The 21,604-nt window shown below is 50.6% G+C and overlaps 1 protein-coding gene across 1 annotated transcript in view; it reads right to left on the reverse strand.

The window, feature by feature from the left end:
* The window catches only part of pla2r1 (phospholipase A2 receptor 1), a 180,639-nt gene that overhangs the window by 119,017 nt on the left and 40,018 nt on the right, over window positions 1-21,604 (reverse strand). The window contains exons 3-7 of the mRNA XM_085984225.1: window positions 17,373-17,546; window positions 17,121-17,285; window positions 13,406-13,519; window positions 12,814-12,960; window positions 10,536-10,724 (exon numbers count right to left, since the gene is read on the reverse strand). Of these exons, the coding sequence (XP_085840351.1) occupies window positions 10,536-10,724; window positions 12,814-12,960; window positions 13,406-13,519; window positions 17,121-17,285; window positions 17,373-17,546 (789 nt within the window). The remainder of the gene's footprint in view (window positions 1-10,535; window positions 10,725-12,813; window positions 12,961-13,405; window positions 13,520-17,120; window positions 17,286-17,372; window positions 17,547-21,604) is intronic.

Raw genomic sequence — 21,604 nt, forward strand, 5'->3', positions numbered from 1 at the left:
TTCTGCACCCTCGCAAAGGCCTCGACACCCTTCCTGAAGTGTGGTGCACAGAATTGAACACAATACTCCGGCTGAGGCCTAGCCAGTGTTTTATAAAGGTCCAGCATAATTTCTTTGCTTTTGTACTCTATGACTACTAACAAAGCCAAGAAACCCATCTGCTTTTTTAACAGCCTTCTCAATAAGCTCTTAAATAATAAGAATGAGGTCATCTATTCAGTCTGAATGTTTTCCAGTTACTGGCAGACATCCAAAAATACTGGAAGTTGCAATCTGCACCTGCACAATGCACTGCAATGGGGGAAGACCAAGGACTCGGAGCAATTATAATCAACTACTCTGCATTCCTATTACAGGAAACTTTGGTTTAACCGGAGGTTATATGTCCGGAAACCTCGATCCACCGGCAGAATTCACGCTCCGAAAACAGCGCCTCAGTAACCGGCAATGTTGCCGGTTCCGAGTCAGAGTCTCCAACGGTTGCCGAGTTCGTCAGTGGGGGTAGTTCTACAAACTGCCACTACTCGGCCTCTTGGCGCTATCGGAAGTCGGAACACCTCAGAAACCCTGCATCAGGAGCCTCTCTCTCCCACGCTGCCGGTAGCCTCTTCTGATCCGCCATTTTTTGGGGTTCCAGTACAGTACTGTGTGTCTCCAACGCTGTTGCAACTCATTGGACTGCATTATGGAAATCCCAAAAGTTGATCCAACCAAAAGGAAGAGAGTGGTGTTAACTTTAAAACAGAAAATCGATATATGCAAACGACTAGAAATGGGAGCGAAGGGTATGCACATTATGAATGAATTCAAAATCGGTTCGTCAACAATGTACGACATCAAAGCGCAGAAGGATAAGCTGCTCAAGTTTTATGCAAGCTCGCAGACATCTAAGTGTGTAGAGAAACGGCGCACGCTTCATAAGCCTAAGCTTGAAGAGCTGGATACCGTGCTTTATGAGTGGTTTGCTCTGAAGCGTTCAGAGGGTGTTGCGATTTCCGGACCCATGCTAATCAAAAAAGCGAAGGATTTCTACGCAAAGATGGAGCTCACTGACAAGTGTGCTTTCTCTGATGGATGGCTATCGTGCTTCAAGGCACGGCATGGGATACGACGACTCATGTTTGCGGGAAGAAGAAATCAGCTGATCACGACGCTGCAGAAGAATACTGCGATTATTTCAATCGGATTGTGCAGCAACATGATTTGTCGCCAGCACAGCTATACAATGCCGATGAAACTGGCTTATTTTGGAGGTTTTTGCCAGAATCAACACTTGCTGGGGTTAGTGAGGCTAATGCTTCAGGTTACAAGAAAAATAAAGATCGTGTAACCGTGCTAACATGTGCGAACGCTGCTGGATCACACCGGGTTAAACTTCTCGTCATTGGGAAGTATAAAAATCCCCGTGCATTTAAAAATGTGAGGCACTTACCTGTTGAGTACAAAGCTCAAGCAAATGCTTGGATGGATAAGGAAATCTTTTCAAATTGGTTCCATCATACTTTTGCTCCATCTGTGAGGGGACATTTCCGTAGAATAGGGAAACCGGAAGATAGCAAATGCATTTTATTGCTTAATAATTGTAGAGCCCATCCGCATGAATCCGAGTTGGTTTCTGGAAATATTTTCACCATTTATTTGCCACCAAATGTAACTTCTCTCATACAACCCACGGACCAGGGCATTATCCAAAATCTCAAGTGTCATTACAAGAAAGACTTCCTACGTAGACTGATAAGCCAAGATGACAATCCAGGTATTCAGGCATTTCAGAAGGAATACAATCTTAAAGATGCCATCTTTAATGTTGCATGTTCCTGGAAATTGGTGAAAGGTCACACTTTGAGACAGGCCTGGTGCAAATTGTGGCCTTCTATAATGTTTGCTGAAGGTTCTTCAGAGGAGGAGGAATTTCATGGGTTCAATCTTCGTCCGCAGAAGGCTGCAGTAATGGAAATGGCTGGCATGGTGAAAGATGTAGGTCCAGCAAACCCTCTACGTCACCTCAGTGAACGCGATATTGAGCAGTGGGTTGGTGCAGATAGAGAAGTTGCTGTTGTGCATTTGGTAAGTGATGATGAAATAATGGAGACTGTTTTGAATCCAAGGAAAGAAAAGTGTGATGGAAACTGAAGACGATGAGATTTCTGAAGTGAACAAGATTTCTTGGGCTAAAGCTGCAGGAGATTTAGCTTCATTCCACAAATTTGCTGAAAGCCATTCTTGCTATTCTGCCCAAGAAGTTATGCAGCTCCATATTCTGCAGTCTACCTTTCTACAAAGAAGGCAAGAGTCCACTAAGCAAGCAGACATCTGGGACATGTTTAAGAAAGCTTCCAAAAGAGTTGGAGCAGTGGAAGTGCCTGAAGAATCTGTTGAAGTGCATGATCCTGATGACCCAGCTGGCATGGATATTCCTGATGAACCAGTTGGCTTGGAATAAGTGTACAGTCAACCACCATACAGTACTGTCGTTTAAGTTTTGGTGCACTGCACAGTCGTTTGTAAGTTTTGTTTTACTGTTAAGTAATTAAAAAGTTATGGATTACCATCAACTGGCAGTACTGTACTTAATCAAGCATCTTTCACCATCCATTTAACACAACATTCTGTAGGTGAGTACCCAATTCCTGTATATTGCACATTTCTTGATTTTTAAGTTTTTCTTTGTTAAAAACAGCCTGGGTAGATAATCCACTCACCACTCCGGAACTTTTGATAGATTGGCAACACGCCGGTCCCGTCGGTGCCGGATATCACAAAGTTTCCTGTACCAGTTAAACATTCCACTAGTCGTGCACATTGTTTCCTTTTTCGTGTTGGGAGGAAATTGTGGACTCATTAATGTGAGACCTGTCACTGTTAGGGATCAGAATCTTTTCTCCTTTTTTTGTCACCCAGTGTCAGGGTGAAGCATTTCCAACGTCATACATAATGCAGGCCAGAGATAAAACAAAGCTCCCTTTGCTCTGCCCCAGGAATATGCTTTAATCCCAAACATCAAAAGTACACCCCTATTGCCCCAGTATGGCAATTTTCTACTTTCCATAGCATTCTATGGTCTCTAAGACTGCCAATTTAATACCACGTTTTGAGCAGTTATATGTTTTGGACCCATGCCCATTAGGAACCAGACAGTCCAATTTAATTTCAAATAAAACTTCATGGCCAGCAGAAAGAAAATATTTTCATTCTTGTGCAGAGAGCCGATAGGGCGTTAAATGCTTTGCCATAGGGAGTCGTTGAAGCAAAGACCATTGGATCTTTTAAGGAAAAATTGGAAAATAATTAGAAACAGAGCAAGATACAGGGCTATGGGGAAAGAGTGGGGTAGTGGGATTGCTTTAGCAAAGAGCTGGTACAGGAATGATGGGTGGAAGACCTTTAGTGTTGTGACTTTCTATGGTTCTATGGAGTCAAGTACAAAGCACTGAAGCTCCAAGGGGGGAGAAATTCAGTATCACCACGTTTGGGGCGTAATACTCGAGCGGGCGCGAAATTTAGTGCCCGGCGCAAATTATCGCCACCTACTGCTAAATTGACCTGCTTCGCCCCAGGAGGTGCTTGGAGTGCTAAAACAGGTGCTGCACGACTGTCTTCAAATCAAATCAAATCAACTTTTATTGTCATTGTTAGTGCACAAGTGCAGTACAACGAAATGTAGGCTTGCGGCTCCCGAGAGTGTACATTTAGATTAAGACATTTAAACATTCAACATACATTTGGCTTGTAGTATATTAACATAAACAAAACCATAATAAAGTGCATTGGCAGATGTGCAGGCGTTAGAGTTTATTTGTGGAGCTCAGTAGGATGACAGCCCTGGGAAAGAAGCTGTTCCTAAATCTGGTCGTACGGGTGCGAATGCATCTGTAGCGTCTCCCAGATGGCAGGAGGGCGAACAGACTGTGGCTGGGGTGGGTAGGGTCTTTGATGATGGACCGGCAAGGCGCTAAGCCGGAGAAGCGAGGCGCTACCACCGAGGGCGGGCACAGCGCAGGTGCGGCCAGTTAGCGATTGCAGGCAGACACGCTGACGCCGGTCAGCTCTTAAAGGGGAGGTTCGAGCTTGGATTGCAGCCACACCCTGCGCATCGGAGCCCTGATTCTCGGCCTGGACAGACTTGTTGCCACATTCTTACGTCTCGGACCATGGAGGGGGCCAGGGAGCGAGCGCAGCGGTTCAGTGAGGGGGCCTTGCAGATTCTGGTTGGTGCGGTGGAGCGCAGGCGACCTATCCTGTTCCCGGACAGTGGCAGGAGGCCGCTGCCCGACGACTATCGCAAAGCTTGGAGGGAGGTGGCTCACAGAGTGACCTCCAGCAGCATGGTGCCTAGGACCCCTGTGCAATGCAGGAAGAAGTTCAACGACCTCACTCGGGTCGTCAGGGTGAGTACCCTTTTCAGAATCCTCTTCATCCCTGCATGTCCACCTCACTTTATGGCCAAAGGGTCCTGAAAGCCCCAATGCCCAGCCCTCATCCAACACCTATGGGCCTTTCATGAAACTCACATGCACATTCAGCACTTTACACACTGTAAGGGCTATTCGACCATGGGAGGCAATGCAGCCAAGATCAGGGCTGCACACTGTACTCAGAGCCCGTCCTTTCTCTTGCAGGGCAAGCTGGCCCATAACAGGAGGCAGCAGCAACGGACCGGGGGAGGCCGGCCTCACCTTCAAGCCCTCACCGATCTGGAGCAGCGAGTCCAGCGGATTATGGCAGGCCGGATGATTGGCCCCGTCGCCACTGGAGATGCCGACCCCGTTCTGGACAGCAACGGTAAGGTGATCACCTTTTTGACCTCTCTCCTTCCACTTGTGCCTCACACCAGCACCCTTTGCCACTATCGAACCAATACAGTGCATTGCAGCACTCATGCCTCCCTCGCTGCCGCCCTGTCCTCACGCTAAAGCTACTCTTGTACCTCCCTGCTTTCAGATGCTGATACGCCAGGTGAGGCGGGGGGCCCTCAAGCTGCCACTGTGAGTGACTCCGAAGGCGACGACGAGGAGGAAGCCGGACCATCAGTGCCACCCTCAGCCGAGGCAGCCCATGGCCATAATGGGGACACGTCTTCCCTGGAGGGGAGCAGGGGGGAATGATCTGAGGAGGGTGAAGCTCCGGGGCCCAGCAGGCTGCAGCAACGCAGGGGAGGGAGAGTCTGGCCTCGAGTCCTGCTACAGTGAGCGCAGAAGATGTACGGCTCCTCGCTGAAATGAGCGCCCAGGCGGAGCACAGGCACACTGAGCTCATGGCTGCAGTGGCAAGGATGCCCGAATCCATTGAGTCACTGGCAAGGAGTGTCCAGGACTTCGGCGCAGCACTGGCAAGGAGTGTCCAGGGCGTCGGCGCAGCACAGGCAAGGAGTCTGCAGGCTTCGGCGCAGCACAGGCGGCTTCCACACAAGTGCTTAGTGGTGTAATGCAGTCAGTGGCTGGTCTCATGCAGACGCAGATTGAGGCCACACGAGCACTGACTGCTGCCACCCTCGCTGGATCGGGCACGAATCGCCGGGGCCCTCGCCGCGCCGCAGCAGGCCAGCAGTCTGTGCTTCAGCAGATTGCGCCGCATGCTGCAGTGCTGCCCCGTGGGAGTGCCAGTGTGTCGTCCGACCAGGGAGTTACTGTCCTCTGTCATGATGGCAGCATTCCTGCTGCCAACACTGTCACTCCTCCACTGCAGCTGCCACCACCTGTAGGACAGACTGCTGCCACCCATGCAGAGTTGGAGCAGTCAGCAGCCGGGCCCTCCAGGCCCAGAGCTGGTCCAGGCCGTCCCCCAAGGGCATCTGCCGACTCAGTTTCTGACACTCAGCAGCCTTCCCCCAGCCTTGCTGCAGCCACTGGGGTCCCATTGCGGAGGAGCTGCTGCAGGGTGGAAAGGGGCGAATCTCGCAAGCGAAGCAGATCACCCTCAAAGGGCAAAAAGTAGGAGGTGCGGCAAAATGTTGTTAAATGTTTTATTGAAGGCCGAGGATCGTGGTCATTTTTTGGTTACTGTTTTGTTCATTGTCTCCAGGTTGTGAGAGCCAGTTATGTGTCTGACTGCTTTTTTGGGGGTTTCTCTCTATTACTTTGTCATGCGGGAAGGGCACACAGTCTGTTAAATAAAGAAGTGTCTTTATTCAGAATGTGCATGTTTGCTCTTTGAACTATTTGTTGCCTTGACCGGCTTAGGGGTTGCAGAACGGTTCCATTCATGTTCTTTCAATGGCAGAAGCCATTCCCTCAGAGGGGGCCTAGAACCGACTTGCAATAAGCCGCTGACGGACGGCCCTTGCACTTTGTGCCTCCCTCCAGTCTTGGTGCTCCTCCTCCTCTTCTGCTGGTGCTCCAATGTCTGCTGGCAGTGGCTGAGTCCTGAGGATTGCCAGGTTATGCAGCATGCAGCACACTACAACGAAATGGGAGACTCGCTCAGGTGAGTACTGAAGGGCTCCCCCGGAATGGTCCAGACAGCGGAACTGTTGCTTGAGAAAGCCGATTGTGTGCTCAATGATGTTCCTGGTCGCTTGATGGCTCTCATTGTATTGTTCTTCAGCAGGGGTGCTGGGCACACGGAGCGGGGTCATCAGCCAGGTGCACAGAGGATAGCCCTTGTCCCCGAGAAGCCAGCCTCCTGGGTGAGCCGGGGCCTCGAAAAGGTCTGCCACAGAAGTCTGGCGCAGGATGAAGGCGTCGTGGCTGCTGCCTGGAAAGCGGGCAGTGACAAGAGTATCAGCTGTCTGTGGTCACACACCAACTGGACGTTTAACGAATGGAACCCCTTCCGGTTGCGGTAATCCTCGGCATTCTCTTGCGGCGCCCGCAAAGCCACATGCGTGCAGTCAATGGCGCCCTGGACCATGGGGAAGCCCGCTATTCTTGCAAATCCCAGTGCGCAATCTTGCTGCTTGTCCGGGGTCATGGGGAAGGAAATGTACTGATGTCTCCTTTTAAAGAGGGCATTCGTGACTTGACGGATGCAGCAATGCACCGCGAACTGGGAGATATTGGCAATGTCCCCAGTAGCAGATTGGAAGGAGCGGGTGGCATAGAAGTTGAGAGCCACTGTCACCTTCACTGCCACTGACAGAGACATCCTGCTCCTCAGTTGAGGCTGCAGATCTGGCTGAAGCAGGTGGCAGAGCTCAGTGACCACCTCCCTGCTGAATCGCAGCCTCCGAAAACACTGCTCCTCAGACATGTTGAGGTATGAGAACTGTTGGCGGAAAACCCTGGGTCTCGTGTGCAGACGCCTGTTGGCCCTCCTCCATCTGGCCATGATTGGCACTCTCTCTCGGCGTCTCTGAGCCCTCTCAATGTAATGGAGAAGCTCAACGTTTCCACTCATTGCAGCCCCCATAGTATGTGGCCACTCAAGGTTATGCCAGTAAAAAAGCAAACCAACTACAAAGTTCTGGGCCGAAGCCAGAAGTACCTGTGCGAGCGCTGAGTCAATGCAGAAAGCTCTCTCCCTTTGTCTCTCTGCAAATCTCTCTCTCTCTCACAGAAGGAGTGGTCCAAAAATGGCTACCACAAAGAAGCCAGGAAGAGCCCCCTTTAAATAGCGCCCCCCCAGCCCCACAGCGACTGGGAACCGTTCCAGTCAACTAGTCGCTGGGAGCACCAGGCGGAAAGGAGGGGGGTGCCACTGAATTTCCGGTTCGGGGCATCCCAAGGGCGTTGCACCATGAAATGACGTCAGGATCTGCGCGCGCAGCTGAGCGGGTGTTGCGGTTTTGCGCCGCCGCTAAATGTCCGCTCAATTTCGCGAGAGGCGCAGGTCTCACCGCGCCCGGGCGCTAGCCGCATCGCGCCCCACTTATTGCCCTCTTAAGGCGCTAACGGGTGGCGCTAACAACTGAATTTCTCCCCCCAATACTTTTTTGGGGGGGGGGGGCGGGGGCAAAAGTAGTATAGTTGCAGTGTAGAGGACTGGAATTTGGGCATAAATTAGGTATTCCAGAGATACACCCATTTTAAAATAGATCCCAGTTCTGAAGTAGCCGCTACCAGAAGTGTGGCACATAACAGATTATGGGTAAAAGCTGCTGTGCCAAAAATTCAATTATTTATATCAGATTTGCATCTGATTTAAGTGAAGCTCTTAGAAAAAGAGGGATAAGTTACAAGCATGAATGTCAAACTAGGAAATGGTTGAATGCACAGGTTTGCAACACCTACAAATATCTGAAACCATGGCCTGTAATTTCCGATAGGAGGCATCTGCATGCAGGAAGCCTCCTATCGGAAAAAAATCTACGCGCTTACCTGAGGGCTCCCGTGGTCCGGACACTTCCAATCCTGGGCCTCTCCAAAGTCGAAATGCACAGGACCCACATATGCCAGGGGCGCATGCCGTTCGCAAGCGTCCCTGGGATCACGTGGGCCAGGCGAGCCAATGGGAGAAGGGAATCCCTCTTCATACTTTTGACAGATAGACCCGTCAAAAGTATGAATGGGGATTACGGAAAAAAGACACTAAAACATTAAGTACATTTAAAAACTATCACGTTTTTAAAATGAGTTAAAATTACATTAAATTAAATATTTTAAACAAAAATTTAATTTTTAAAAAATTACATTTTTTACGGGGCTAAAAATAAACTTACCTTTTTTTTAAAGTATTTTAAAATTATAAATGAGTGAAAAAATTTTTTTTTGCTTTTTTAAAACTTTTTAAATTCTTGACAGATCAGAAATGCCGGTTTGCAGCGCATGTGCTTCGCATGCCTGAAACCAGCATTTCCGATGTCCCTACGGGTGTGTACACAGCTCATACACACCCGTAGGCATCGGAAAATACAGGCCATTAGTTTGACTGAAGTGATTTCAAAAATCTGTTCTCAGCTTAGGAACAAATTCTGCAAGCTGTATTTCAGTAGTTTCAGGCAGGGAAATCTTTTTGTTCCCACCCTTTAGTCACGGAGCCCTTACTATGGATATTCCCATATGTAACCTTATAATGGAGTCAGAACAGGAGCAGGAGGAAGAGGAATTGACCTCCACCCAAATAATAAACAGGCATACTTTGGAACACTTGACTTAACATATTACAAAGTGGTTGTAATGTGCCCACATATATTTACGCTTTTTGCCACCAAGTCTACACAATCATGTCTCTCTCTGCTGCGCTGAGATGTCAGTGATCCTTCGACTGCACTGTGGTATTGCAAGCCTCTTTGGACTGAGGTGGCCTTCATCTCAGTCTGTGAGGACTTGTCAGCAAGCTGGGTTATGTATCCTGACACCTACATGAGCAGGCCTGGAAAGTTCATAAGCTATCACCAAGACACAGAATAAAATCAGACTTGAATTACACCACTTGTGCTTGATCTGGGATCTGAGTGCCCACAGATCAGCAAGAAGGCAGACCTTATGGTACCAGGTAGATATTGCAGACTTTGAGAGATGGCATCCTGAATTATTTGATAACCGGTTGCCATCGTTCTCTACAAGTGGTCCCCCAACACCTGAAAACCAGTAGTCAAAGCATCCACTTGGTCTGGGGGAATCAAATGCTTCAGGAAACACTGCAATGTATTTAATCATTCCAGATCACAACAACTCATGGCGTAAAAAATGATTTCCTCATAACGCCTCTGGTTCTTTTGCCAATCAACTTAAATCTGTGTCCTCTGGTTACTCACCCTTCTGTCACTGGAAACAGTTCTCCCTTATTTACTCTATCAAAGCCGTTCATGTTTTTGAACACCTCTATCAAATCTCCTCTTAATCTTCTCTGCTCCAAGAACAACCCCACCTTCACTAGTCTCTCCACATAACCGAAGTCCCTCATTCCTAGTACTATTCTCGGAAATCTCTTCTGCGCCCTCTCCAAGGCCTTGACATCCTTCCTAAAGTGTGGTGCCCAGAATTGAACACAATACTCTAGATGAGGCCTAACCAGTGTTTTAAAGATTTAGCATAACTTCCTTGCCTTTGTACACTTTTCCTCTATTAATAAAGCCAAGGATCCCATATGCTTTCAAAGTTTGCAGATGATACGAAACTCAGAAAGGTAGTTAACAATGAGGAGGGTAGTAACAGACTTTTGGAGGACATAGACAGACTGATGAAGTAGGCAGACATATGGCAGATGACACCGCAGGTCTCTCTATTCCTGCACCCCCTTTAAAATTGTACCATTTAGTTTATACTGCCTCTCCTTATTCTTGGTACTAAAATGTATCACTCACACTTCCCTGTGTTAAATTTTATCTGCCATGTGTCTGCCCATTTCACCAGTCTGTCTATGTCCTCCTGAAGTCTGTTACTACCCTCCTCATTATTTACTACATTTCAGAGAACTTAAAAAAAAAATCACCACCGCCAGTTTTCTATCTCTTAGTCAATTTTGTATTCATGTTGCCACTGTCCCTTCAATCCCATGGACTATAATTTTGTTAATAAGTCTATTATGTGGTCCTTTATCCAATGCCTTTTGAAAGTCCACATACACAACATCAACCGCACTATCCTCATCAATCCTTTCCATTACTTCATCAAAGAACTCAATCAATTCATCAGACAATACGAGTGTGTACTCACCATTTTTCAACTGATTGATGAGAACAGCCACATCCGCCAATGAGTGCATACTAATGAGTTCACTTCCATTTAAGTGACAGGACACCAGAGCATCCTTCCAGTTCAAATCTTCTTTATTCATTTTGTAGCAGAGGCCATTGTGGGAATGCCAGCTAGATTCACAGTGTGTAGTCCTATACTGCCAGAATTCTGTCATTCAGGCCAATAGTAAAAGAAAAAAAGACTTGTATTTGTACAACACTCTTCACAATCACAGGACGTCCTAAAGCGCTTTACAGCCAATTAAGTACTTTTTGAAGTGTAGTCACTGAAATGGTGGAAACGTGGAGCCAATTTTGTGCACAGCAAGGTCCCACAAGCAGCAATGTGATAATGACCAGATTTTAGATGTTGGTTGAGGGATAAATATTGGCCAGGACACCAGGGAGAACTCCCCTGCTCCTCTTCGAAATAGTGCCATGGGATTGTTTACATCCACCCGAGGGAAGATGGGGCCTTGGTTTAACGTTGCATCCAAAAGATGACGCCTCCAACAGTGCAGCACTCCCTCAATACTGCACTGAAGTGTAAGCCTTATATTGTGATCAAGTCCCTGGGGTGGGACTTGAACCCACAACCTTCAGACTCAGAGGCAAGAGTGTTACTACTGAGCCACAGCTGAGCAATGAATAGTTTCAAAACCACAAACATATTCTACTGTTAGGATTAAATGGTGGAAGCAAAAAGCACAGAACCTTCACAAATGAGAAATCCCATCTTAGCAAGTTATGAAAGTAAATTCAATTAATGTAGTAATTTGTGCACTTGCATCAGAAAATGACCATTAAAGCTACCAGTTTGTTGTAAAATACCAACTGGGAGAGGAGAACCTGGTCTGGCTTATATGCGACTTTAGTCCCATACTAAGTGGTTGCCTCTTAAATGCCCGCAGGGCAACCAGGATCAGTAATAAATATTGCCTTATCCATATCTCACGAACAAACTTTAAAAATGGCAAAGTTACTTTGTTTTTTAAAGCTGCATACACTGTATTTAGCTTTCCTCATGACTCACAGGCTAAATGGACCATGCCATTTCACACTGAGCTGAAGGACCAGGAAGATCACAAGTTCAAATTATGGTTGCGCTGTGTAAGCTGATCTCTGCCAGGGGAGCAGTGGGGAAGTTACAATTCATCTCAGCATTCCAAAGCTAAGGTAAATAAAACTTTTACTATTACAGGCTTCCTGGTCCTGGATTGCTAATCAGCAATTTCTGCTAGAAATGCATGTACATAGACACGGTGAGTGGACGGTTGGGCTTGGCTACGATGGCTTCTACAGTTGAAGAATTAACTGATACTCACTCTCCAGACTTACACATGAAGACTGGCCACTCGACCAAAATGCTGGAAGGCCATGTCATCCATGGAAATGTACTACAATAGTGCTTTATCCAATCTACCTCGGGAGCCTACTGTCAACAAGGGCAGACGTCGATGACGAAGTCCAACACCGCCTTCAGTGTGCCAGTGCAGCCTTCGGTCGCCTGAGGAAGAGAGTGTTTGAAGACCAGGACCTCAAACCCAGCACCAAGCTCATGGCCTACAGAGCAGTCGTGATACCCGCCCTCCTGTATGCTTCAGAGACATGGACCATGTCCAGCAGGCACCTCAAAGCACTAGAGAGGTACCACCAATGCTGCCTCCGCAAGATCCTGAAAATCCATTAGCAGGATAGGCGCACCAATGTCAGTGTTCTCGCTGAGGCCAACATCCCCAGCATCGAAGCATTGACCACACTCGATCAGCTCCGATGGACGGGTCACATCATCCGCATGCCCGATACGAGACTCCCAAAACAAGCGCTCTACTCGGAGTTCTGACATGGCAAGAGAGAGCCCCAGGTGGGCAGAGGAAACGCTTCAAGGACACCCTCAAAGCCTCCTTGAAAAAGTGCAACATCCCCGACACCTGGGAATCCCTGGCCCAAGACCGCACAAAGTGGAGGAGAAGCATCCGGGAAGGCTCCAAACACCTCGAGTCTCTTCGCCGGGAGCAAGCGGAAGCCAAGCGTAAACAGCAGATGAAGCGTACGTCAACCCAAGCACCCTACCCACCCGCCCCTTCAACCACCGTCTGCCCCACCTGTGACAGAGACTGTAGGTCCCGCATTGGACTCATCAGTCGTGTGGACGCAAGTCATCCTTGGTTACGAGGGACTGCCTAAGAAGATGATCCAATCTAGTGCATACAAGTAAGAAACAGAGAGACGGAAAGTTCTGAAAAATCTTAACTTACCAAAGGGTTCCACTTTTCTTGTAGCGTTCAATTTTTTACAAATATAAGGCAGGGCTGTCTCACATACAAAGCTACTCCAACGGTAATCTAATTTAGAACTGAGTATCCCACAATGGTACGCCCCCAGTAATGAGCCTCGAGGCTGATCTACAGAACATAAAATTGAAAGACTTAAATTAGTGCTTTCTCTCTACATTGGTGCAATTGATATTTAAATCTATTCCTAATGGTCTGATTTTGTATTCATATTCAGTTTTAAACGATTTGTGCAGTCTGAAAAATAAATGAAGAGAAAGGAATGGATCTTGCTTGTGGTAGCTCACGGCAACCACAAGCAAGGGTCAACATTCTATCAATGGCAAATTCTGCCCATGATTTGATTACTTAGAATTGGATTTTGATGGGCAGGGGTGGGGGTTGGAAACATGGTGCCTTTCCCTCCCAAATCTTCTATCGCTGCAGTTATGGAAAAGTCCACTGAGTATAAATCCAAAATCAAAGATCTGCATTTGATAAAATCAAGTTAATAATAAAGTCATGGGATAGCTGAACACTTTCATGAAAAGATTAGCCAAAACAGTTTCCTAAATACCTGTGTCCCAATTTACAAAGCTCAAAGGTGCTCCATCTGACCACTGCCACCCAGCAACTTCATCCAAATGATTTAGGCCTATCCATGCCAGAATTCCAACATTTTGCAAACGCTCTGTAACAAAAGTTCACAGCAGCGTGAAATTTCACAACATAACTAATTATTACAGTACTGCAATGACTATTTATCCCCAGTGCCACTTCCTTTAATAGCATAATGAAGCACACATTAAGCAAAAATATGCAACAAACTAAATGAACATTATACTGTATTTCTTTTAGTTTTCACACTTCACATTAGCACATTAAGAAATTATTTTTCCTGGAAGAAAATTAAAGCACAAGAATAATGATGGGCATTTGTGTTATAAAAGAAATTTATTACTCTACCAACTGAGTGTTCAATTGCTGGAATAGTTCAAGTGATTTCTAGTACAGTAGTTATGTTATTCCTGGGTATGTTCAAACGCCAACCATAATGATGATGTGAATGCAATCATTTTTTTTGTTTGTTTTTAATTGCAACCATTTAGATTCTGACTTGCACACCTGGGGCCATTTTTTGTGCTGCAATTTTTGGCTAGATATCAATGCTGCTGATGTTAACCTAGTGAAGAACAACATTTTGTTTGCATTGAGTGTGGCAGTTGCTGCAGCATCTCCAAACTGGAGCAAAAATATTTAGTGGGAATTTTTTTTTTTTTTTCCCCAATGCAGGACACTTCTTAAGGCCAATTGAAGGTTATTTATTGCCCCTCTGACACTAGACTTCTCGCCCCTCGCTCCACCACTGGTGGTCATTCAACCTTGACATTCCTGTCCACTGCAATTCTTCCATTTTCAGTAACGTGAACAGTCACATTGCCAAAAGCAGAGAACTTTCTCCCAGCTTGTTTTACACAGTTAAAGGGCACCATCATCCTGGTAAATGAACTTTCATGTCATTTACAAGATGTATTGTGCAGTGATGCAATTCATTATCCAATCACATGGTCATTGACTGTGCCCTAAAAATAAAATTGAAGGTTTTAAAGTTAATTCTTGGGATTTGGGCGTCGCTGGCAAGGCTCACCTCTAGTTGCCCTCGAGATGGTGGTACTGGGCCTTGTTCTTGAACCGCTGAAGTCTGTGTGGTGAAGGTACTTCCACAATACTTTTAAGTAGGGAGCTGCAGGATTTTGATCCAGCAGATATATGTCCAAGCCATGATGGTGTGTGACTTGGAGGCAAACCTGGAGGTGATGGTGTTCCCATGCATCTGCTATCCTTCTAGGTGGTGGATTTGTGGGTTTGAGCAGTGCTGCCAAAGAAGCCTTGGCGAGTTGCTGCAGTGCATCCTGTAGATAGTACACACTGCAGCCACAGCATCGTGGTGGATAGGGTGGATGAATCCTATTTGTTGACAAAAACCTTCCTAGTTCCTTCTTGGAAACCCATTAAGGGTTTTTGTTCCACCACAAATGCTGGTAATCTGTTCCACATACTTCTGTCACTCACTTCACTGTTAACATTCCAACCATTCCCCCACTGGTGAGTGGCGAGAGGCCAGAGACCACCTCACCCTCACTGGTTCCTTCCTACCCACCTCCCTTCTGCTCTTCATTCTGGTCTGTTTCTGTCAGAGTCTTTGTTTGCTTTCAAAATTCAACTTAGTTGCTTTATAAAAAGGAATGAGGAAATAAATTCTCTATCTCATAGTTGTAAGCAATTAGCATTTATCTTTTTCCAATTGGCAACAAACACTGGTGGCTTAATTAGTTGGATTCAAAATTCAACTATTTTATAATTGAAGTAATAATAGCATAAATAAGACACTCGCTCTCATACACAAACTACTTATGGATGAGGAAGGCCATTTGGGCCACATTACTTCATGGAGAACCTTGAGGGTAATTTTGGATGATGAGAACATTTATGAGAAACTGGCATTTTCGTTGACTTAATCCAAAAATCATGTTGCTTTTGGGAAAAAAACATACATGGCGTAGCACAATGCAATATAATCACATGCTAACCCAGCATACCCACACACCTTGATAAAGCATTAGTTATATTTACAATATTCACACTACTGTATGAACTGTTAGGATGATAAAATCCTGGTCAATTGAAGCTAAAAGTATGTTCTCTCAGTTTCAGTATATTGGCCTGGATTTTACGGAACCTATGACGTTAAGTGCCCCACAAGTTCCGGGTTTCCACCTGCACAAAAACCCGGAACTTGCGATCTGTCACGTTTCAGCTCGACAGATCTTCCGCATGCACAGGAAATGGACATTCGCTGGCAGAGAGTTGGGCTATTTGACCAACTACTGCCCAGCGAATGCCCACGAAACTCTTATGATAAGGGGCTGCCATTTCAAAACTGAGATGAGGAGAAACTTCTTCACTCAGAGGGTAGTAAATCTATGGAATTTGCTACCTCAGAGAGCTGTGGAAGCTGCGACATTAAATAAATACATTTAAAACGGAGATAGACAGTTTCCTAGCTGATAAGGGAATTAAGGGTTATGGGGAACGGGCAGGGAAATGGACGTGAGTCTAGGTTCGGATCAGCCATGATCCTATTGAATGGCGGAGCAGGCCCGAGGGGCCGTATGGCCTACTCCTGCTCCTACTTCTTATGTTCTTATGCCTGGTAAAAGCAGACTTAGGGCCTTCTTTTACCAGCATAAGGGTTTAAATAAGAATTAAAAATAATTTAAAAAAAAATGATTTAAACATTCTAAAACCTTTGAAATTAGTTCAGGATATTTTTGGCCCCTTTAAAAATGTTTACATTTATTTTTCAAAAAATAAAACTTTTGTTTTAAATGTTTAATTAAATTGTATTTTAATTAATTTAAACATGTGATGATTTATTTTTATTTAGGTTGTGCGAAAGTGTGCTTTTTATGTCATTCCCGTTAAGCTTATGGGGATTCTGTACGCAAATGTAATCCCCATAAGCATTGACATGAATCAGTCATTCATGAAAGAAAGACTTATGAAATAATACTGAGCGGCCTGCGGGTGGCGCTGTCCAGAGAGAGTAGAAATACTGGAGCACGGGCCCAGCTTGCGCAAGACATTCTTAACAGGAACTAGTGAAGGACACAACTAGACCTCCATGTTGTAAAACAGTTGATTAAAGCTTTGTTTAACGCTTAGACCAAGTGCCTAGTAGTTTTCTTACGTCAAGCATAATGGGAATCCCCTTTTGTGACTGGTTGGGCCGGCCCACGTGATCCCAGGGACGCTTGCAAACCGCATGTGCCTCTGGGATACGTGGGCCTTTACGCAGGTGTACGCCTGCAGGCCCAGGACTGCAAAAGTCCGAAGATATGGAGGCATCAGATATGTGCATACTTTTCTTGTGGATCGGAGGCATTCACCCATGGGTAGCCTCCGACCGCAATTTCAGGTCCATTATCATGTATATAAGGCAAGTGATGTTTTTTTTTTTTTAATTTTTTTTTAAGATGTCTGAGGTAAAGTTGAATTTTTTTTGTGGTGAATGACAGCAGCTGGTCTGGAGCCAGCACTTTAACAAAGCTATATTTTGCTCATAGAAATAAAAACAATGTCCTTAAATATCAGTGCTGACAATAAAGGCACAAGTAACAACACTGAAATTTTCAAACATAGCTAAACAAAAAAAAACTTATGAACTGGGTGTCTGACAAATTTACAATTTCCTCAGGTTAAAATCAGAGCATTCCATGTTTATAACTTACTGTTGATGTATTCCTGTTCCTCAAGATCTCTGATGGTCAGCAAGTCTCCTCCTTGTGCCTGACATGAAGCACGGGCCTCATTCCAAGAGTGAAGAGCCAGAAGATTAAACTGGTAGCAAGTTTGTGAAACAGGATCCTTCTCCCAAACCAGATCACATCCTGGATCTGTAAAAAGCAAAACAAAAACCATTAATTGTTTGAAGTTAGAAATTTTAAACTGATAAATGGTGTATAAGTATCTTAAACTCTTACCTAAATTTGGGCAAAGCCCCCATATTTCATCAACATCATAATTGCTGGTAGTTGCACACCAAAGGAGCTTATCTTCTCTCCCTTCATCGGTACACTCATGATACCATTTATTATTATATTTAAATGGCAGAGCACAAGACATCCCACGGGAGTTTCCCAGTACAGTGTGAATTTCTGAAAAAAAATTAAGGAATTTACTTTTATTCAAGTACCTATCAATTCTGCATCATTGGTAAAAGTTCTGTTATTCTTATCGCCAATGTCAAAAGCTGTAACATTAAAGATGGAACAGTATGACCACACAGTGAAACAATGAGTCCAACCGGAGGGTAATTTCCTCGTATACTTCCAGTTTTCCACATAAGGAAGCAGGCTGTGTTGACCAAAAAAAAACTTTTTTTTGGATCATGAAACTATGAGCTTGCATAGGAGCAATAAACAGTACAGTTACAGCTGATGGCATTGTGTGCTGCATCTTCCAGGTGGTATCATCACTATAGCATGTTCTCCTAATAAGTATTCTTACAGGCTGAAAGATTTTATATACAAAACTAAACTCTTAAAATTTTAAGAATAGTTCATGTGATTAAATTTCCAGCTTAGACTGGTCAGAGCACTTGGTGATTTTTTACCATAGGTGAGGCTTTATCCAACGGAATCAGAAGGTTTTGAAGTATCTTTTAAAAATTTTACAAAATTAGTTGAAGGATTCGGATCTTGGAAAGAAAGATGAAGTTATTTTACATCAAGGTAGTAATTGAGAATGTGATGTGAATTCCAATAGTTTAAACAGCATGGGACCAATTTTTCTGGTTCCACTCTTGCTCGGGTGCTGAACAGGCAGATTCACCCAATGTGTGCTCAGTTTGTCCAAGCCTCTGTTCAGATTTGGGGGATGGTCCCGTCGCACCACCAGTGCAGGCCCAACTCCTAGCAGGGCTTTGCATGGGAATCAGACAGAAACAGCAGGATTGATAGGCCTGCATCTTCCAGGTCCGAAGGTCACAGGGTTCTTGCACATTCTTCTGGTATTCTACTACTCTCAGGTCCTCCAATCTAAGGGGGAGGTCCATGTACGAGGCCCATCACCAGTTCTTTGGGGGGGGCTCCTACACCCACACATCACTTGCAGGGGCATGACTAATCCCTCTGACCCATTTCCCCCAAATTCCACCACGAAATAAATACACTAGCTTGAGTGCCTGGCGGTGCCGAGGCTTTTTCAAGGGCATGCTGTTGTTGGAAGAGAGAGAGCGAGCGAGCGACTGGGGGGGGGGGTGGGGGGGGGGGGGGGGGGGAGAGGAAAGAGAGCGAGCGGCTGGGGGGGGGGGGAGGAAAGAGCACGCGCGACTGGGGGGGTGAGGAGGCGCGCGCGACTGGGGGGGGGAGGAGCGCGCGCGACTGGGGGGGGGGAGGAGCGCGCGCGACTGGGGGGGGGAGGAGCGCGCGCGACTGGGGGGGGAGGAGCGCGCGCGACTGGGGGGGAGGAGCGCGCGCGACTGGGGGGGAGGAGCGCGCGCGACTGGGGGGGAGGAGCGCGCGCGACTGGGGGGGGAGGAGCGCGCGCGACGGGGGGGAGGAGCGCGCGCGACTGGGGGGGAGGAGGCGCGCGCGACTGGGGGGGAGGAGCGGCGCGCGACTGGGGGGGAGGAGCGCGCGCGACTGGGGGGGAGGAGCGCGCGCGACTGGGGGGGAGGAGCGCGCGCGACTGGGGGGGAGGAGCGCGCGCGACTGGGGGGGGAGGAGCGCGCGCGACTGGGGGGGGAGGAGCGCGCGCGACTGGGGGGGAGGAGCGCGCGCGACTGGGGGGGGAGGAGCGCGCGCGACCTGGGGGGGAGGAGCGCGCGCGACTGGGGGGGGAGGAGCGCGCGCGACTGGGGGGGAGGAGCGCGCGCGACTGGGGGGGGAGGAGCGCGCGCGACTGGGGGGGAGGAGCGCGCGCGACTGGGGGGGAGGAGCGCGCGCGACTGGGGGGGAGGAGCGCGCGCGACTGGGGGGGAGGAGCTGCGCGCGACTGGGGGGGAGGAGCGCGCGCGACTGGGGGGGAGGAGCGCGCGCGACTGGGGGGGGAGGAGCGCGCGCGACTGGGGGGGAGGAGCGCGCGCGACTGGGGGGGAGGAGCGCGCGCGACTGGGGGGGAGGAGCGCGCGCGACTGGGGGGGAGGAGCGCGCGCGACTGGGGGGGAGGAGCGCGCGCGACTGGGGGGGGAGGAGCTGCGCGCGACTGGGGGGGAGGAGCGCGCGCGACTGGGGGGGAGGAGCGCGCGCGACTGGGGGGGAGGAGCGCGCGCGACTGGGGGGGAGGAGCGCGCGCGACTGGGGGGGGAGGAGCGCGCGCGACTGGGGGGGAGGAGCGCGCGCGACTGGGGGGGAGGAGCGCGCGCGACTGGGGGGGAGGAGCGCGCGCGACTGGGGGGGAGGAGCGCGCGCGACTGGGGGGGGAGGAGCGCGCGCGACTGGGGGGGGAGGAGCAGCCGCGCGACTGGGGGGGGAGGAGCGCGCGCGACTGGGGGGGAGGAGCGCGCGCGACTGGGGGGGAGGAGCGCGCGCGACTGGGGGGGAGGAGGCGCGCGCGACTGGGGGGGAGGAGCGCGCGCGACTGGGGGGGAGGAGCGCGCGCGACTGGGGGGGAGGAGCGCGCGCGACTGGGGGGGAGGAGCGCGCGCGACTGGGGGGGGAGGAGCGCGCGCGACTGGGGGGGAGGAGCGCGCGCGACTGGGGGGGAGGAGCGCGCGCGACTGGGGGGGAGGAGCGCGCGCGACTGGGGGGGGAGGAGCGCGCGCGCGACTGGGGGGGAGGAGCGGCGCGCGACGGGGGGGAAGAGCGCGCGCGACGGGGGGGAAGAGGCGCGCTGGCGCGACGGGGGGGGAAGAGCGCGCGCGCGCGACGGGGGGGGGGAAGAGCGCGCGCGCGCGCGCGACGGGGGGGAAGAGCGCGCGCGCGCGACGGGGGGGAAGAGCGCGCAGCGCGCGACGGGGGGGAAGAGCGCGCGCGCGCGACGGGGGGGGAAGAGCGCGCGCGCGCGACGGGGGGGAAGAGCGCGCGCGCGCGACGGGGGGGAAGAGCGCGCGCGCGCGACGGGGGGGAAGAGCGCGCGCGCGCGACGGGGGGGGGGGGGAAGAGCCCGCGCGCGCGACGGGGGGGGGAAGAGCCCGCGCGCGCGACGGGGGGGAAGAGCGCGCGCGCGCGACGGGGGGGGGGGGAAAGAGCGCGCGCGACGGGGGGGGGGGGGGGGGGGAAAGAGCGCGCGCGCGACTGGGGGGGGGGGGAAAGAGCGCGCGCGCCGCGACGGGGGGGGGGGGGGGAAGAGCGCGCCGCGCGCGACGGGGGGGAAGAGCGCGCGACGGGGGGGGGGGGGGGGGAAGAGCGCGCGCGCGCGACGGGGGGGGGGGGGGGAAGAGCGCGCGCGCGACTGGGGGGGGGAAGAGCGCGCGCGCGACTGGGGGGGGGAAGAGCGCGCGCGCGACTGGGGGGGGAAGAGCGCGCGCGCGGACTGGGGGGGGAAGAGCGCGCGCTGCGACTGGGGGGGGAAGAGCGCGCGCGCGACTGGGGGGGGAGGAGCGCGTCTGGGGGGGGAAGAGCGCGCTGCGCGACTGGGGGGGGGAGGAGCGCGTCTGGGGGGGGGAAGAGCGCCTGCGCGCGACTGGGGGGGGGAGGAGCGCGTCTGGGGGGGGGGACGAGCGCTAACGCGCGCGACTGGGGGGGGGGGAGCGCGTCTGGGGGGGGACGAGCGCCGCGCGCGACTGGGGGGGGGGAGCGCGTCTGGGGGGGGACGAGCGCGCGCGCGACTGGGGGGGTGGAGCGCGTCTGGGGGGGTGGGAGCGGGAAGGGGGGGGTGGAGCGCGTCTGGGGGGGGTGGAGCGGGAAGGGGGGGGTGGAGCGGGAAGGGGGTGGGTGGAGCGGGGAAGGGGGGGTGGAGCGGGAAGGGGGGGGTGGAGCGGGAAGGGGGGGGTGGAGCGGGAAGGGGGGGGTGGAGCGGGGAAGGGGGGGTGGAGCGGGAAGGGGGGGTGGAGCGGGAAGGGGGGGTGGAGCGGGAAGGGGGGGTGGAGCGGGAAGGGGGGGGTGGAGCGGGAAGGGGGGGTGGAGCGGGAAGGGGGGGTGGAGCGGGAAGGGGGGGTGGAGCGGGAAGGGGGGGGTGGAGCGGGGAAGGGGGGGTGGAGCGGGAAGGGGGGGTGGAGCGGGAAGGGGGGGTGGAGCGGGAAGGGGGGGTGGAGCGGAAGGGGGGGTGGAGC

Source organism: Somniosus microcephalus, chromosome 4 (assembly GCF_052327205.1).
Source record: "Somniosus microcephalus isolate GS21.2 chromosome 4, FLI_Smic_1.0, whole genome shotgun sequence".
Classification (NCBI taxonomy): Eukaryota; Metazoa; Chordata; class Chondrichthyes; order Squaliformes; family Somniosidae; genus Somniosus; species Somniosus microcephalus.